This window comes from Aphelocoma coerulescens, chromosome 5 (assembly GCF_041296385.1).
Source record: "Aphelocoma coerulescens isolate FSJ_1873_10779 chromosome 5, UR_Acoe_1.0, whole genome shotgun sequence".
Classification (NCBI taxonomy): Eukaryota; Metazoa; Chordata; class Aves; order Passeriformes; family Corvidae; genus Aphelocoma; species Aphelocoma coerulescens.
In genome coordinates this window covers 9,919,930-9,937,831 of record NC_091019.1, presented here as the reverse complement: position 1 = coordinate 9,937,831, position 17,902 = coordinate 9,919,930, and the positions used below count along the sequence as shown (strand labels likewise).

General features: G+C 41.8%; 2 protein-coding genes across 2 annotated transcripts; both read right to left on the bottom strand.

The window, feature by feature from the left end:
* Positions 1–780: 780 nt before the first annotated feature.
* On the bottom strand, positions 781–1,759 carry LOC138110720 (follitropin subunit beta). Its single transcript, XM_069015893.1, has 2 exons — positions 1,586–1,759; positions 781–1,017 (listed from the first exon to the last, which is right to left on the bottom strand). The coding sequence occupies exons 1-2, from the start codon at positions 1,742–1,744 to the stop codon at positions 781–783; spliced, it is 396 nt and encodes a 131-aa protein (XP_068871994.1). The 5' UTR covers positions 1,745–1,759.
* A 6,935-nt stretch (positions 1,760–8,694) lies between these two features.
* On the bottom strand, positions 8,695–12,755 carry LOC138110719 (follitropin subunit beta-like). The gene is made up of 3 exons (XM_069015892.1): positions 12,662–12,755; positions 9,500–9,663; positions 8,695–8,931 (listed from the first exon to the last, which is right to left on the bottom strand). The coding sequence occupies exons 1-3, from the start codon at positions 12,741–12,743 to the stop codon at positions 8,695–8,697; spliced, it is 483 nt and encodes a 160-aa protein (XP_068871993.1). The 5' UTR covers positions 12,744–12,755.
* Between the last annotated feature and the right edge of the window lie 5,147 nt (positions 12,756–17,902).

Sequence of the window (17,902 nt, the reverse complement as noted above, 5' to 3'; positions counted from 1 at the left end):
GATTCATCCCTAAATAACTTTTGAGACTCCTGTGTTAAATAATGCTAAAAATTTATCTTTTCTACATTCTGCACTCAGGTGAAACCAGAGCTGATGATTTTTTCAAGTAAACCAGGTACAAACTAGAGTTCATGTTAATTGTGTTACTGTGACAATGAGGCTGAACTAACAAGCCTTACTGAGAAAGTACAAGAATTCAGGTGACATTCAACATTTGAACATAGATTTTGGCTCTTAAATACACATGCTGTTATTATTTGCAGAGCACAACGACTATAGGAAAGATTTTGGAAAGAAAAATCAGTCAGGATCTCAGCTGAGTGAGGTTACAATCCAGCTAATAGAACCACAACCAGCAGCAAGGCATTTTTAAAATAAATGTGTTCCTAGGAGAGATGAAAAGCAGGAGATAATAAAGACTTGAAACTTGGGAACTTTTGGAAAGCACAGAAACACATAGCATAATCTATGTGAACCAGGCAGTGGAAATACAGGAATATAAATAACAATGTTGTGATAAAGAGGAGGAGGGGGAAAGGGCAGAAGAAATTGGAAGCAGCTTTTACAGACCTATGAAAATGACTTTAAGGCAACTGATAAGTTAAGTAAGAAAGGCCTGAAGAGCAGTTTAGTCCATAGCTCTTCATTTTGGCCTTAAAAATCTTTGTTTCGGTCTTGGCAGTTTCTAAATAGCGTAGCCTGTTATCTTCCATTTAAGCCTGAACAGTACCTTTACTTAGCAGGGAACATGTAAAGCCAAACTGCTCTCTCCAGTACCCTTCACTGGTTACTTCCATTCTGACTGAAGGAACAGTAGGATGGCCCCAGTCCCCTCACAGTGCAGTCAGTGGTGTCAGTGTCACAGGTGTCACAGTGACATTCTGTAGCTACTGGGTACGAATAAAAAGATTCAGGATGGTCACCACAGCCAGGGATCTTCACTGTTTCATACACGACCTCCTTGAAGGTACAGGTTTGCTGAACGAATGACACTGGTGGGTATTTATACACTGGGTCCTGAAATTACAAGAAGGCAATAACTGTTTTGAAATTTGTTATGGGGTAGATTTCAAAATTTTTATAAAATGGGAAAATCCCATTGAGATCAAAAGCATTTGGGTCTGACTCTTCTAATTTCACTTAAATTTGCCCTTTCAGGAGGACTGCTATGGCAAATTTGTGTTGTATCATCACCAGACAATCTTTCAGGTCAATTGCTAGATTCTTCAAATTATTTGAAGGAGTAGAGGAGTCTACACAGTAATGGCTGCTTTATAGAATCTGCTTGCAACCACAAACTGAGCACGAAGCAGAGATCCAGACTGTAATACTTCTAACTCTAGTTATACAGTATAAACGTAATATATGCAGCCAGTTAATTCACTGAATTTTACTACAATATTTCACCCTCCTGTCTGTGCCTCAGATTGGCTGTGCATCTTCTCTTGTGTCAGACAGCACAGCAGCTAATCAGCCTGTTCTTTCACAAGGCTCATCAATCTATGTGTTTGCTACGGACTGCAGGAATGGGTTATTCATACATCACTTGAAATATTTAATTCTGGTGCCTGAGATTAAGTCTCACCCTTGTGAAGCAGTATCCTGAGCACCACGTGGCATTCACCGTAATGCAGAATTCACATTCTTCTCTTTCCACTGCTATGGTAATATTGGTGAGCTGACAGCTGTTGCAGCAAATTGCTTTCCAGCAAAGTAACAGCACGTAACAATTAAGGGTCTTCATCCTGTCTATAAAGCAAAAAATATATCTCTACTGGAGAAGCATGCATAGTTATTTTCAATGGGAAATAGCTAGAGAAACAGGGAGAAATGAAGTCTCCGCAATATCCTCAAGTGGTTCTACAACAGCAAGCCTTTGGAATCATCAGAGAGATCAGAGACAAGATCTTCCTTATGTTTACTGTTAAAGGACTTTGATTTTCCTAAGCAACTGAAATGGCACGTCAGCCATCTTTGCAGAATACTAATAATAGCAGAATACCATACCACTTTCAATGAAATATTTTTATCTAAGTTTCTGCAGAGAGAATATACCCTGTGTGTACGGACAAAGAAAAAGAAGCAAGAGCGAGAAAGAGCAAAGGATGATGTATGTTTCAGAAGCAATTAATTACTTGAAGTGTTTGCAAATTGAAAGAAAGATTTCTACATCAGGATCTGATGAAAGCTTACCTGTATTCCACTTGCCTTCCTAGAAGTACTAGCTGTAGTGCGAACAAAGCCTTATGCTTTCCTTTTATACTGAATTGTGTGTAATTTATACCTTCAGGATTTGCAGTGTATTAGTGCAGCAGGCGTTAGTTTGGGACTTGGTGAAAGCGGATTAATGTTCAGCCAGACGGTGAGATTAAGCATTGTTGAGAGGAAAAAAGAAAAGCCAAACACACTGGGGAAGAGATGGTGAAGGTTACTGTCACAGTGTCTCTCTACACATGTCACTGGATTTGATTCAGTGGCATTTAGAAATAGCTGAGCCATTTCACAGTTTGAAAAAAGGTTGAGAAGCCTATTTTTGGAAAAGTTCAGGTGTTTTAACTGCTCTGTGTCAGCCCTCAAAGTGATAGGCTTGGGGTACAAAGCTGGTCCTCTGGCAGTGGAGGACCCTTCAGAGTAGAGACACTGCCGTAGTGTTTCTTAGCTAATGACCATGTTCTTGGCTTTTTCAGGGTATCAATTTTGATTGGTTTTCTCCTGAGTTAGGTCTTACCCAGTGAACTACATATGTATTTATTTATTGATCCAATAAAGCTAGTAATGTGAATTTTGTTAAACCATGAAGAACTGCTCTTTTCTTTGCCATTCTTTTCTAGCCCAGTATATGCAGTCTGTCTCAGGGTCACATTTTTTTAACTTATGTGAGGAATGCTTGTATTGTGGAAAGGGACTATTAGGATGTCATAACAAGGGTCCAGATCTGTGGTTTTATGTCAGTGATCTCAGATGAAGTATTTTTATGTTTCAGGGAAAATGCTGATGTTTTTAACTGACAACCATGCAAACTCAACTTGAATGTATTCCCGAGTTTTCCATGGTAATAAAAGAGCCTATGGATAGTGTTCCGCTGCTCACTGTCCTTCTCCTGCATTCACAAGTTAGGGATGTGTGCCTCTTCACCAGAATAATGACAGAGAAAGAGCTCTGTTGAGCCTCACATACCAGTTCTGGGGAAAATGACTCACAGTAGCACTGTATTTACTATTATCTGCCCAGAACAGCCAGTCTTGCTTTGTTATGACTGTTCTATTATGGTCAGTCTGACTTTTACAGAAATCCATCCGTGGAAGAAAACTAGACAAGGACATAGACTTAAAAGCATTTTACCATGAAAAGAAATTCTCACTGGCCTATTAGTTTCCTGCAGACGGGATACTTTTCAAAGTGGCTTTTACAAATGAGCTCTTTAAGTGTGCCATACCTTTCTGTGGTCCTGCAGACTGGCCATCTGTTCCAGTTTCATAGAATCAATCACAGAATCACAGAATCACCAGGTTGGAAGAGACCTTCAAGATCACCGAGTCCAACCCCTGCCCTATCACCACCTTAACAAACCATGGCACTGAGTGCCACATCCAGTCTTTCTTTAAACACATCCAAGGATGGTGACTCCACCACCTCCCCAGGCAGATGATTCCAGAACTTTATCACTCTTTCAGTAAAAAACTCTTTCCTAACATCCAACCTAAATTTCCCTTGGCACATCTTGCGACCGTGTCCTCTTGTTCTGTCAGTTGTTGCCTGGAAAAAGAGACCAACCTCCACCTGACTACAGCCACCTTTCAGGTAGTTGTAGAGAATGATAAGGTCACCTCTGAGTCTTCTTTTCTCCAGGTTAAAGAACCCCAGCTCCCTCAGCCATTCCTCATAGGGCTTGTGTTCCAAGCCCTTCACCAGCCTTCTTGCCCTCCTTTGAACACGTTCAGGTGTCTCAACATCCTTCCTGAACTGAGGAGCCCAGAACTGGACGCAGTACTCGAGGTGCGGCCTCACCAGTGCCAAGTACAGGGGAAGAATGACTTCCCTGGTCCTGCTGGCCACACTATTTCTGATACAGGCCAGGATGCCGTTGGCCTTCTTGGTCACCAGGGTACACTGCTGGCTCATGTTCAGTCAGCTGTTGAGCAGTACCCCCAGGTCCCTTTCTGAATGGGCACTGTCCAGCCATACTGTCCCCAGCCTATAGTGTTGCAGGGGGTTATTGTGACCAAAATGCAGGACTTGGCACTTGGACTTGTTAAACTTCACCTTATTGGACTCTGCCCATCTATCCAACCATTCCAGGTCTCTTTGCAGAGCCCTCCTACCTTCCAACAGATCGACACACGCTCCCAGCTTGGTGTCATCTGCAAATTTATTAATAGTAGACTCAATACCCTCATCCATATCATCAATAAAAATATTAAACAAAACTGGCTCCAGCACAGATCCCTGGGGGACTCAGCTAGTGACTGGCCATCAACTGGATGCAGCACCATTCACCTCCACTCTCTGGGCCCGACCATCCAGCCAGTTCTTAACCCAACAAAGAGTGCACCTGTCCAAGCTGTGGGCTGCCAGCTTTTCCAGGAGTTTACTGTGGGGAACAGTGTTAAAGGCCTTGCTGAAGTCCAAACAGACAACATCCACAGCCTTTCCTGCATCCGCCAGGCAGGTCACCTGCTCATAAAAGGAGATCAGTTTGGTCAAACACAACCTACCCCTCCTAAACCCATGCTGGCTGGGTCTGATCCACCAGCCATCCTGTAGGTGCTGTGTGATAGCACTCAAAACAAACTGTTCCATTACCTTACCGGGTACTGAGGTTTGACTGGCCCATAATTTCCAGGATCCTCCTTCCTACCCTTCTTGAGAATGGGCATCACATTGGCCAACTTCCAGTCATCTGGAACCTCACCAGTGAGCCAGGACTGTTGGTAAACGATGAAGAGCGGCTTCGCAAGCTCATCTGCCAGCTCCCTCACCACCCTGGGATGGATCCCATCTGGTCCCATAGATTTATGAACATCCAAGCAGCTCAGCAGTTCTCTGACTGCTTCCTCCTGGATAACAGGGGGACCATCCTGCTCCCTGACACCATCTACCAGCCCTGGAGGACAGCTGTTCTGAGGACAAACCGTCTTTCCGATAAAGACGGAGGCAAAGGTGTTAAACACCTCCACCTTCTCCCCATCTGTGGTCAGTAAATTCCCTCCTGCATCCAGTAGAGAACCAAGGTTGTTTTTACCCTTCCTTTTGCCATTAATATATTTGTAAAAGCATTTTTTATTATCCTTCACACAAGTTGTCAAATTAAGTTCTAACTGAGCTTTGGCCTCTCTAATTTTTTTTCTATATGCCCTAACAACTCCCTTAAATATTTCCTGAAACACTTGAACCTCCTTCCAAAGATGATACATCTTCTTTTTATTCCTTAGTTGCTTCAAAAGCTCCTTGCCAATCCAGGCTGGACATTTGCCTCGTTGACTCATTTTTCGGCACACAGGGACAGTCTGTTCCTGTGCCCTCAAGATCTCTCTTGAAGCACACCCACCCTTCCTGGACTCCTTTGTTTTTAAGGGCTGCTTCCCAAGGAACTCTCTGAATAAGTCTCCTGAATAGGCCAAAGTCTGCCCTACAGAAGTCCAGTGTGAAAATTTTATTGATGCCCCTCCTTATTTCACCAAATATTGAAAACTCTATAATTTCATGATCACTGTGCCCCAGACGGCCTCCGACCACCACATCTCCCACCAGCCCATCTCTGTTTGCAAACAGCAGGTCTAGAGTAGTCTCTCCCCTGTTAGGCTGGCTCACCAGCTGAAAGTGTGTGGAGGACAAGAAGTTGTGCTCCACACACTCTAAGAACCTCCTGGACTGCCTCTTCTCTGCTGTGCTGCATTCCCAGCAGATATCTGGTAGGTTAAACTCACCAACAAGAACAAGGGCTGGTGATCCTGAAACATCCTCCAGCTGCTTGTAGAATAAGTTATCCACCTCTTCTTCCTGGTTGGGTGGTCTGTAACAGACTCCCACCAGGATGTCAGCCTTATTGGCCTTCCCCCTGGTTCTTACCCATAGGCACTCGACTTTGTTGTCATTAGTTTCAATTTCCATGGCATCAAAAGCCTCTCTAATATAAAGAGCTACCCCTCCACCTCTTTTTCCTCTCCTGTCTCTTGTGAAGAGCTTGTAGCCATCCATTGCAGCGCTCCAGTCATGCAAGTAGTCACACCACGTCTCCGTGACGGTGACTACACCATAGCTTTCCTGCTATACCATGCCTTCCAGCCTCTCTTGTTTGTTACCCATGCTGTGTGCATTAGTGTACATGCACTTCAGCTGGGCTGCTGATTTCACCCCTGACTCTGGCTTACCACCCTTGGGCTTGCTTCTGGAGAGCCCAGTTGCATACCCTTCCCCCTTCAAACCTAGTTTAAAGCCCTCTCAATGAGTTCCACCAGTTCATGGGCTAGAATCCTTTTGCCCTTAACACATAGATGGAGTCCATCTGGCTCCAGGAGGCCAGGTGCTGTGAAATTGCCCCATGATCAAAGAACCCAAAATTCTACCAATGACACTGACCCTTGAGCCACTTGTTGATAATGTGGGCTCTCCTGTTCCTTTCATCAGTTGTCTCTGCCACCGAAGGGACTGAGCAAAACACTATCTGTGCTCCTGCCCTATTAACCACTCAACCCAGTGCCCTGAAGTCCCTTTTAATTGCCCTGGTGCTCTTCTTTTCAAACTCATCACTGCTAGCCTGGAGTATCAACAATTGGTAATAATCAGAGGGCTGAATCAGCCCAGGGAGTCTCCTGGTAATATCCTGTACACGGGCCCCAGGGAGGCAACAGACCTCCCTGTGGGATGGGTCTGGTCAACACTCAGGGCCCTCTATTACCCTCAGAAGGGAGTCACCTACCACACCTACCCTTCTTTTCTTTTTAATGCTAGAGTTAGTGATCTGTCTGACAGACGAAGTACAACTGGGAGGCCCACTGGGCAGATTATTTTCTTCTATGTCATCTGGCTGACCCTCCCCATCCAGGGCCTCATACCTATTCTGAAGTGGTACCTGGGTAGGTGATGGGGGTCGGGAGGAATTTTTATTACCTCCCCCAGTAGGAGCCCATTTCCACTCCCCTTCATCCACCAGGTGTCCTCCTATTGCCTGATGGTAGGAGGCATGGGAGTCCTCTGACACCTGGGGGGCATCTCTCAAGGATGGAAGGGTGAAACTCCACCAGTCTATTTCCCTTTCACTTTCTCTAATGCTCCTTAGTCTTTCTACTTCTTTCTTAAGCTTGGCCACTAGAGAAAGGAGATCATTCACCTGTTCACACCTCAGGTAGACGTCTTTTACAATGTCCCCTGGTCCTACTGACAAGCTCAAACACTCCTCACAGGAAGGGGTCTGGACAGACGTGTCCTTCTTGGAGGGTTCTGTATGGCTAAGTACACTTTTACTAGCTGTAGCTTTTGATCATGTAAAGACCATTACTGAAAAAAACCCAACCAACCAACCAAATCTCAACACAAAAACAAACTAAAAACCCCACTAGCAGGAGTATACCTGCAACCCTGTCTGCTTGCCCTTCCTTCACAAACTGCTGCGCAAACTGCCGTGCCACGCCCTCAGAGATGTGCCATGCTCCTGTTCGCCGCACTCCCTAGAGCCCTTTTTTAATCACACCGCCGCTGCCCGGAGAAAACCCTGCCCTACACCTGCGCTAAAGCTTCTGTGCAGGCTGCAGTACCTTCGTTTGTTAATAAATTTCGCGTCACACCAAGGTTAGAAAGTGAGCTGCAAATTTTCCCTGGACATCTCCTATAATAAAATCTTTGTTTGTATGAGAAAACAGTTCAGTTAATTGTATAAAGAAGTCAAAAATTAGACATCTTCCTCTAAACTAATATAAACTCTGTGACTGTTTGATAATGGTCTTTTGTGTCGTTTAGTGTCAACACAGTCTGTCTTCTCAGAGGAGGTTCTCAGTTGCTGTAAATCTCTAATTTCAGAGATGCCAGACAAAAGCTGATTACAATTTGTTATATCCCTACTGAGTGGATCTGATCTTTTCTAAGTACTAATTTATGCAAATTAAATAAAACTAAATAAGTTTCATTTGCAGAGAACAATACAGAAAATATCTAATCTCTCAGTGGCAATGATCTGTTTCATGGTTTGAAGAAGACATACACATTTTTATTTTAAAAATGACAGGATCTCAGCTGAGTGAGGTTTACAATCCAGCTAATAGAACCACAACCAGCAGCAAGGCATTTTTAAAATAAATGTGTTCCTAGGAGAGATGAAAAGCAGGAGATAATAAAGACTTGAAACTTGGGAACTTTTGGAAAGCACAGAAACACATAGCATAATCTATGTGAACCAGGCAGTGGAAATACAGGAATACAAATAACAATGTTGTGATAAAGAGGAGGAGGGGGAAAGGGCAGAAGAAATTGGAAGCAGCTTTTACAGACCTATGAAAATGACTTTAAGGCAACTGATAGGTTAAGTAAGAAAGGCCTGAAGAGCAGTTTAGTCCATAGCTCTTCATTTTGGCCTTAAAAATCTTTGTTTCGGTCTTGGCAGTTTCTAAATAGCGTAGCCTGTTATCTTCCATTTAAGCCTGAACAGTACCTTTACTTAGCAGGGAACATGTAAAGCCAAACTGCTCTCTCCAGTACCCTTCACTGGTTACTTCCATTCTGACTGAAGGAACAGTAGGATAGCCCCAGTCCCCTCACAGTGCAGTCAGTGGTGTCAGTGTCACAGGTGTCACAGTGACATTCTGTAGCTACTGGGTACGAATAAAAAGATTCAGGATGGTCACCACAGCCAGGGATCTTCACTGTTTCATACACGACCTCCTTGAAGGTACAGGTTTGCTGAACGAATGACACTGGTGGGTATTTATACACTGGGTCCTGAAATTACAAGAAGGCAATAACTGTTTTGAAATTTGTTATGGGGTAGATTTCAAAATTTTTATAAAATGGGAAAATCCCATTGAGATCAAAAGCATTTGGGTCTGACTCTTCTAATTTCACTTAAATTTGCCCTTTCAGGAGGACTGCTATGGCAAATTTGTGTCGTATCATCACCAGACAATCTTTCAGGTCAATTGCTAGATTCTTCAAATTATTTGAAGGAGTAGAGGAGTCTACACAGTAATGGCTGCTTTATAGAATCTGCTTGCAACCACAAACTGAGCACGAAGCAGAGATCCAGACTGTAATACTTCTAACTCTAGTTATACAGTATAAACGTAATATATGCAGCCAGTTAATTCACTGAATTTTACTACAATATTTCACCCTCCTGTCTGTGCCTCAGATTGGCTGTGCATCTTCTCTTGTGTCAGACAGCACAGCAGCTAATCAGCCTGTTCTTTCACAAGGCTCATCAGTCTATGTGTTTGCTACGGACTGCAGGAATGGGTTATTCATACATCACTTGAAATATTTAATTCTGGTGCCTGAGATTAAGTCTCACCCTTGTGAAGCAGTATCCTGAGCACCACGTGGCATTCACCGTAATGCAGAATTCACATTCTTCTCTTTCCACTGCTATGGTAATATTGGTGAGCTGACAGCTGTTGCAGCAAATTGCTTTCCAGCAAAGTAACAGCACATAACAATTAAGGGTCTTCATCCTGTCTATAAAGCAAAAAATATATCTCTACTGGAGAAGCATGCATAGTTATTTTCAATGGGAAATAGCTAGAGAAACAGGGAGAAATGGAGTCTCCGCAATATCCTCAAGTGGTTCTACAACAGCAAGCCTTTGGAATCATCAGAGAGATCAGAGACAAGATCTTCCTTATGTTTACTGTTAAAGGACTTTGATTTTCCTAAGCAACTGAAATGGCACGTCAGCCATCTTTGCAGAATACTAATAATAGCAGAATACCATACCACTTTCAATGAAATATTTTTATCTAAGTTTCTGCAGAGAGAATATACCCTGTGTGTACGGACAAAGAAAAAGAAGCAAGAGCGAGAAAGAGCAAAGGATGATGTATGTTTCAGAAGCAATTAATTACTTGAAGTGTTTGCAAATTGAAAGAAAGATTTCTACATCAGGATCTGATGAAAGCTTACCTGTATTCCACTTGCCTTCCTAGAAGTACTAGCTGTAGTGCGAAGAAAGCCTTATGCTTTCCTTTTATACTGAATTGTGTGTAATTTATACCTTCAGGATTTGCAGTGTGTGTTGGATTAACACAGCCTTTGGTGAGGGCAGGAGAAAAGCTGCTTGAAACTTCTATGTCCAGCACAGAGCCAGTTGCTGAAGGTTCTGATGATGGGCAGGTTAGTAGCCCAGTTTGAGAACGTGGTAACGCCTCTGTGATGACATATTTAAAAAGGAAAAAGCGCGGGAAGCTCTCTTTCTTTTCCTGAGAGGTGTTGAGGCGGCTGCTGGGGCCTTTCCGAGGCCGAGGTGATGCGGCCAGGGCTGCCCGTGTGAGGCTGGCAGAGCCCATGTGGCCAGCAATGAAAACATGGAAAACTATTCTCTGATATGGAGCCCAGACAGAATCAACCATTTCAGTGCAGCGGAGCTCTGTAAGAACTTTTCAACTGATAGAACTTGAGAACAAACAAACCTATAGGCACCAACTTTCTCCTGAGTCAGAGAAAAAGGAAAAGTGAGGACACGTGAAGAGAACCACCATGCTGGCACCGAGGTCAGTGAGAAGAAGGAGAGGGAGGAGGTGCTCCAAGCACCAGAGCTGAGATTCTCCTGCGAGCCGTGGTGAGGACTATGATACAATAAACTGTTTCCCTGTAACTCATAAGTGCATGGGGGGATGCAGAGATCCATGTGCAGCCTGTGAGAAAGAGTGTCCATGCTGGAGTGAGGGGATACTGAAAAGCTGTAATCTAATAAGGAACTCAGAGAGAGCAGACCTTTGCTTCCAGAGATAGAGAACCCTTATTTCCAAACTACAACAGCTTATCCTTAAATGACTAAACCCCATGAACTAAAATGACCCACGCTAGGCAGTTGTGGGAAGACTGCTTGACCCATGGGAGGGACTCACATTGCAGCAGGTTCGGGCGGGACTGCTGCTTGTGGAAGTTAAAACCACGCTAGAAAAGTTCACAGAGAACTATCTCCTGTGGGAAGGATCCCATGGCACATCAGAAGAAAGAAACTTTTTTTCCCTAAGTGTACTGAGGAAAGATTTCCAGAAAGTGAAAGACTGGCCAAAACCCCCATATTTTGTCTCATTGCCTGGGGAGAAGGAGGAAGGGACTGGGAAGGAAAGGTATTCTAAAGGTTTATTTTAGTTCTCATTACCCTTTTTACTTTTAATTCTGTTAATAAATTTTCTTTATACTTTCTAAGTTTTGAACCTGTTTTGTCTTAAAGAGTTTTTCCCCTAATACTGATCTTAACCCCTAAGTCTTTTGATTTAATTTCCCCTCCTCTGCTTAACTACAGCAGAGGGAAATGAGTGAACAGTTCTTTTTTGGATGCCTGGTACTTAGCCAGCATCAAACCCCAATACAGTGTATTAATGCAGCAGGCGTTAGTTTGGGACTTGGTGAAAGCGGATTAATGTTCAGCCAGACGGTGAGATTAAGCCTTGTTGAGAGGAAAAAAGAAAAGCCAAACACACTGGGGAAGAGATGGTGAAGGTTACTGTCACAGTGTCTCTCTACACATGTCACTGGATTTGATTCAGTGGCATTTAGAAATAGCTGAGCCATTTCACAGTTTGAAAAAAGGTTGAGAAGCCTATTTTTGGAAAAGTTCAGGTGTTTTAACTGCTCTGTGTCAGCCCTCAAAGTGATAGGCTTGGGGTACAAAGCTGGTCCTCTGGCAGTGGAGGACCCTTCAGAGTAGAGACACTGCCGTAGTGTTTCTTAGCTAATGACCATGTTCTTGGCTTTTTCAGGGTATCAATTTTGATTGGTTTTCTCCTGAGTTAGGTCTTACCCAGTGAACTACATATGTATTTATTTATTGATCCAATAAAGCTAGTAATGTGAATTTTGTTAAACCATGAAGAACTGCTCTTTTCTTTGCCATTCTTTTCTAGCCCAGTATATGCAGTCTGTCTCAGGGTCACATTTTTTTAACTTATGTGAGGAATGCTTGTATTGTGGAAAGGGACTATTAGGATGTCATAACAAGGGTCCAGATCTGTGGTTTTATGTCAGTGATCTCAGATGAAGTATTTTTATGTTTCAGGGAAAATGCTGATGTTTTTAACTGACAACCATGCAAACTCAACTTGAATGTATTCCCGAGTTTTCCATGGTAATAAAAGAGCCTATGGATAGTGTTCCGCTGCTCACTGTCCTTCTCCTGCATTCACAAGTTAGGGATGTGTGCCTCTTCACCAGAATAATGACAGAGAAAGAGCTCTGTTGAGCCTCACATACCAGTTCTGGGGAAAATGACTCACAGTAGCACTGTATTTACTATTATCTGCCCAGAACAGCCAGTCTTGCTTTGTTATGACTGTTCTATTATGGTCAGTCTGACTTTTACAGAAATCCATCCGTGGAAGAAAACTAGACAAGGACATAGACTTAAAAGCATTTTACCATGAAAAGAAATTCTCACTGGCCTATTAGTTTCCTGCAGACGGGATACTTTTCAAAGTGGCTTTTACAAATGAGCTCTTTAAGTGTGCCATACCTTTCTGTGGTCCTGCAGACTGGCCATCTGTTCCAGTTTCTGTGCAGTCTGCAGTACCTTCGTTTGTGAATAAATTTTGCATCACACCAAGGTTAGAAAGTGAGCTGCAAATTTTCCCTGGACATCTCCTATAATAAAAATTTTGTATGAGAAAACAGTTCAGTTAATTGTATAAAGAAGTCAAAAAATTAGACATCTTCCTCTGAACTAATATAAACTCTGTGACTGTTTGATAATGGTCTTTTGTGTCGTTTAGTGTCAACACAGTCTGTCTTCTCAAAGGAGGTTCTCAGTTGCTGTAAATCTCTAATTTCAGAGATGCCAGACAAAAGCTGATTACAATCTGTTATATCCCTACTGAGTGGATCTGATCTTTTCTAAGTACTAATTTATGCAAATTAAATAAAACTAAATAAGTTTCATTTGCAGAGAACAGTACAGAAAATATCTAATCTCTCAGTGGCAATGATCTGTTTCATGGTTTGAGGAAGACATACACATTCACTAAAAACACAGTTTCACAAGCGGACAGAGCAAGTTTAGCCCCTGCCATGCTATTTCATCCCTCCCCTAGTTCCTTGCTCTGGCCCAGTCAGCCTCCTCACTTGTGGAACCACAAATTAGGGAAATCATTCTATTGAAAGGAAAAGATGTCTTTTACAGCATTGTTGTTAATCCATATCATTTGTTTCACAATGAGACCAACAGGTGTAGCAGTGTAAGTGATGGGATTGATTGGAGAGTGTGAATGAGGAGTGAGATTAGCAGGAAATGGTTTACACAGTGTTGATACAGGGGGCTTAGAATTTTAAGAATTAACTACTGATCATGGTAGTATTGCTGAATTTTTTAGCTGCTTGCTAAACAATGTATATTGCTTGCTTAACATTTATTGTGCTTGGCAAGCAAAAGGGAGGTGCAGACCATTGATAAGAGGAAGAAACCGTGACCAAAGATCCTGCTCTTGGACCCTGAAACCAGCCCAAACCAGCTCTGAAGTTTGGACTTGGGCCAGGAACACAAGGAGTCTGCACAAGAAGGCGAGGTAAAAAGTTCAACCGAGGAAGACTACTTACTTCATCTGAGGAAAACCTTTACTTTATCCCAGAGACCCTGGCCCGCAACCACCAGGGAGCACTGCGTAAGCGCACTGATATGTTAATGGCTTTAGAGCTAATTATAATACAAAGCAGGGATAGGCAATGAATATGTACAGGCGTATTGTGTAATCTGACGCATATGTAGCTTGTAACTAGATAAATACTAAGCCAAGAGCTGCTGAAGGTGCGTGTGTTTTTGGAGGAGAGATTCCCCCATGCGTCTCAGCTGATTAAAACATACCTACTTTGCAACTTTCGAGTTGTAGAGTCTTTTCCACATATCAGTGTTCTCCTGAAGAGTTCATGAAGCCACATTGTAAACACAATACAAAGACTTTAACAGGAGGATTTGTCTTGTGCTGATTTCAAGGGCCTTAAGGGAGTACTTAATGGTCAAGACCTCTGTACTCCTACTGGAGTGAGTGCAGGAATCTGGCAAATGCTGTCATGGAAGATCTTCAACATGAGCCAGGAGCTGGTTCATCAGAGTATAGGTAGTGCTGTAGTTGAGGACTCAACAACTTTTGTGCAAATCAAAGTGGACATCAGATTCCCATGGCTGTGTTAATGCCTTAGTGGCTTCTTGGGGAAGTAAAAGGCTTCTTGTGTTGCTATTTTTTTTTGGTCTTCTGTGGCTCTTTCCCTTGGACTGTTTACTGTTGTAACCTAGCAAGCCATCATCACCACCACTGTCACAAGGGAGCTTTTGCTTTGCTTTTTTAATCACTTCAGATAGAAGTGCTGTGACACATTCTGCTCTTCTTTCCCTTCTAGCAGTAAATGTGCCTTTTCTTCTGCTTGTGCTCTGGTGGTTCATTTCTTTGTTTATTTTGGGGGGTTTTATGTATATGTATATGTATATGTAGGTGGGGTATTACTTTTTGGTTTTGTTTGGGCATTTTCTTCTTGCAAAAGCATCTAAAACAGAACGGAAAGCTTTTATGTTCCTTACATGTTCTAAACAAATGGAATTTCTTCAAGTGGGCTAAGACTAAGGATTCTGTTACTACAAGTTTTAAGTCTGTCTTGCTTAAAAGAAGGTAGTTTAGATATCTAAGAGGACTTCAGCATCTGTCAAGGTGCTATTAGAAAACTTGGTTATGTGTGTGCAACACATCCACCATGAGTAGTAGATCTGACTGTGTCCTGGTAGAAGGTGTATTGAACCTTCTAGAGGGGAAGAACATGTCTGGTATAAAATACCTGTAACTATTCCAGCTGCAGCCTGGCTTTAGCTTCTAATGTATTCTTAAATACTTACGTGTTCTTAAAGATGTCAAGGGACATGGTTTAAGTTTCTTATGTTCATAGCTGTGGTAACATGTTTTAGATCTTGAGAAATAGATATGTTACTGAGGATAATAGCTTCTGCATATGACAGCTGTTTTGCATGGAAAGTATGTCTCAAGGCACGCCAAAGGTGCTTAGACCTATGGCTTAATTTACTTTCTATGTGGTTCCACCACATAAAGAGTTGAAGTTGTGCATTCAGTGCTGTCATGCTGGCTATGTGCCTGTGCCGAGTTTCTTTGGACACTGCCTGTCTTGACCAGTACTCCTCCTTTCCCCTTTCTCTGCTTGTCCAAATGTTTTCCTGCACAGGTCCAAATTTAACCTGAGGTATATTGCTGTTCCCCAGTGATTGAATAAATTGACATCCTTGAAGTACATAGCTTGCAATTTGCTTCTGAGTCTGTGCTTAAGTCTGTGCTCCCTGTGTGGGGTTGGTATTTCACAGCACAGCAGCACAGGCCTGTGCTAAGTAAATTGTCTGGAGTTTTGTTTTTCCCTTTTGTTGCTGTTGTTTTTGTTGCTTGCTACTGGTGGAAGATGACTTTTACCATTGCATTAACTCTCTCTATGCCATTGGGGTTTACCATGATTCTTATTAAAATCAGTGGGGAGACTGTCACTGGCTTTAGTGGTACCTGCGTTGAGTTGTTGGTCACTGTTGGTCAATATAATTTTTACTGATGCTGTTTTAAGTGGCCAGCACTAATGAAGCAGAACTGGGAAGTAGGGTGGGCCTGCTGAGCACATAGATAGTTGAAGCTAATTAGTGTCAGCTAAAGACTTAATCATTAATGAAGAATTTGTATATGTACTCATACAAAAGCAGAATCCTCTGGAGAGTAGAGAAAATGCCAGAATGGATTGACTGTGTTTTTAGTAACACAGGATTTTAGAAGTCTCTGGAGATACAAGTTTCCACTACTTGGAGCTAAGGTTATATATCCCATATTTTCAAATACCTACACAAGCTGTTAGTCTTTCTAAGTCTTGTGGAAATCCTGCTTGCAGTCAACAGCAGCAGAATCTAAAGATTCTGAAAAGTGTTCAATAAACACAGAGCAGTGCAAGCAACAATACAGATGCTTATGCTGTCATTCAGTCATCTTTCTTGTAGTTTTTGTCTCACATGACATGAATTCATTCATGGCTGATTCTTATGCCACATTTCTAAATGTATAAACCGGCTGCATTTTCTTATGCTTTTTAGTGATGGCATTCTTATAACCTTTATCTGTTTTCTCTTGAAAAACCACAGTGTGATCTTGGCTCCTTATAGAAGATCATTTGGTAACTCCATTGGTATCTGTTAGGAAACGTGATAAGATTCTGCTCAAGAGTGAACCAAAGACAGAAATTACATGTCTGCTAAAAATGCTCTCTTCCTATTTCTTTCTTTGTCATTCTTTCATTTTTACTTATCACATAGTGTCTGAATATTTTAATTTTCCAATGAAAAATTATTACTGTATCCCACAGCCGTAGGGAGGAGGAGGAGAGAAGATCCAGCAGGCAGGAACTGTGCAGCAAGACTGATTTTTTAAATTATTTTACAAAATCTTTTATGGACTTTTTTCTTCATAGTATAATTGGTCAAAGGATCAGCCACCCCTTGGGGTGATTGGCTAAATTCCTAAAACATCCATTGTCAAAATATTTTTCTACTAGACCATAAACATAGTTCTACAAGGTTGCAGGTGTTCATAGTTTGCAGAACTCTGAAAAATATCTTCGTGAGAGAGAAAAGTATCTCACGGGCTTAGAAAGAAGCAGGAAAATTTCTTGCTAACAGCATTTTTGTATCCACGAAAAATAATTTTTTCCTAGGAGTAGCTTTGTATATGAGTAGTAGAAGTTTAGATTGTGTGACTGCCCTGGAGTACCACTGTTTTATTTTAAGCTTTTGGAGTACTATAGTGTTTTTCAACAAGAAAGCATCTTAATGGATTTCAAATGCATTAGTCATATTTGAAAAGAAGTGACAAAGCAAGGGAAAGACCTGATGGACAATATATGAAGTTATATAATATATGATCAGCTAGGGTTTCCTTTTTGTTATGTGAGCATTTCTTGGGTCTGTATGGAGTTGTCATTGTGTTGTTGAGAACACCAGAAAGATTATCAAAAAGAAAAACAAACAAACATATCTAATTATTCACTTGAAAAGTCAAATCCCGTTTGAGTGTGAGTTTTGGTACTGCATATGCTTCCTGAAAGTAAGGGCTTGAGAGGAAGCTTAGATTCTTATTTTCATTGATACAATTTGCTGAGTGGAACACCTGGCAATTGCTGAGCTAGGAGGCCTTCTGGTTTTCTTTCTTGTCACTGTTTATCACAAATGTCCACAGTTGCTATCAATAACAATATTTTTTTTAAAACTTTTGTATTAATAATACTTCAAGACCCAAATATTATAGAATGACTGGAGTCCAAAGGACAAAAGCTGCCACTAGTAGTTTGTGTAAGTAATGTTTACATTTGTTTTCAGTTATTATCAGTTGTTTCACTGATCTGCCATGTTAATATTTTGTTAAAGCTAGAAACAAAAAGGAAAAGACAATGGATCAGACACTTTAATAATTCATCACTATTTGCGTTATGTTCTATAACTATGTTAAGAAGCTGGGCAAGCATTTGTCTAGGATGCATTTTAGGAAGGGCTTCAGGAAAAATGTGCATTTCTTCTATAACAGTAAATTTGGCAGGACTGAGTCTTACTCATACATAATAAAACCAGCAGCTGCTAATTGTTTTCAAACTACAGCTATGATATGCAACATAAGGCTTGTCTGAATCATGCTGACAGTCTGTATTGATAACACAATAAAGTTGATGCAGAACGATTCAGCAC

Excerpts from the sequence above, each read along its gene's own strand:
- LOC138110720 (XM_069015893.1), bottom strand. The coding sequence starts at position 1,744 with ATGAAGACCCTTAATTGTTACGTGCTGTTACTTTGCTGGAAAGCAATT. Across the intron at positions 1,018-1,585 it reads CAGGATACTGCTTCACAAGG|GACCCAGTGTATAAATACCC; the intron begins GTGAGACTTAAT and ends TTGTAATTTCAG.
- LOC138110719 (XM_069015892.1), bottom strand. The coding sequence starts at position 12,743 with ATGCAAAATTTATTCACAAACGAAGGTACTGCAGACTGCACAGAAACT. Across the intron at positions 9,664-12,661 it reads GTCTGCAGGACCACAGAAAG|ACAGGATGAAGACCCTTAAT; the intron begins GTATGGCACACT and ends TTTGCTTTATAG. Across the intron at positions 8,932-9,499 it reads CAGGATACTGCTTCACAAGG|GACCCAGTGTATAAATACCC; the intron begins GTGAGACTTAAT and ends TTGTAATTTCAG.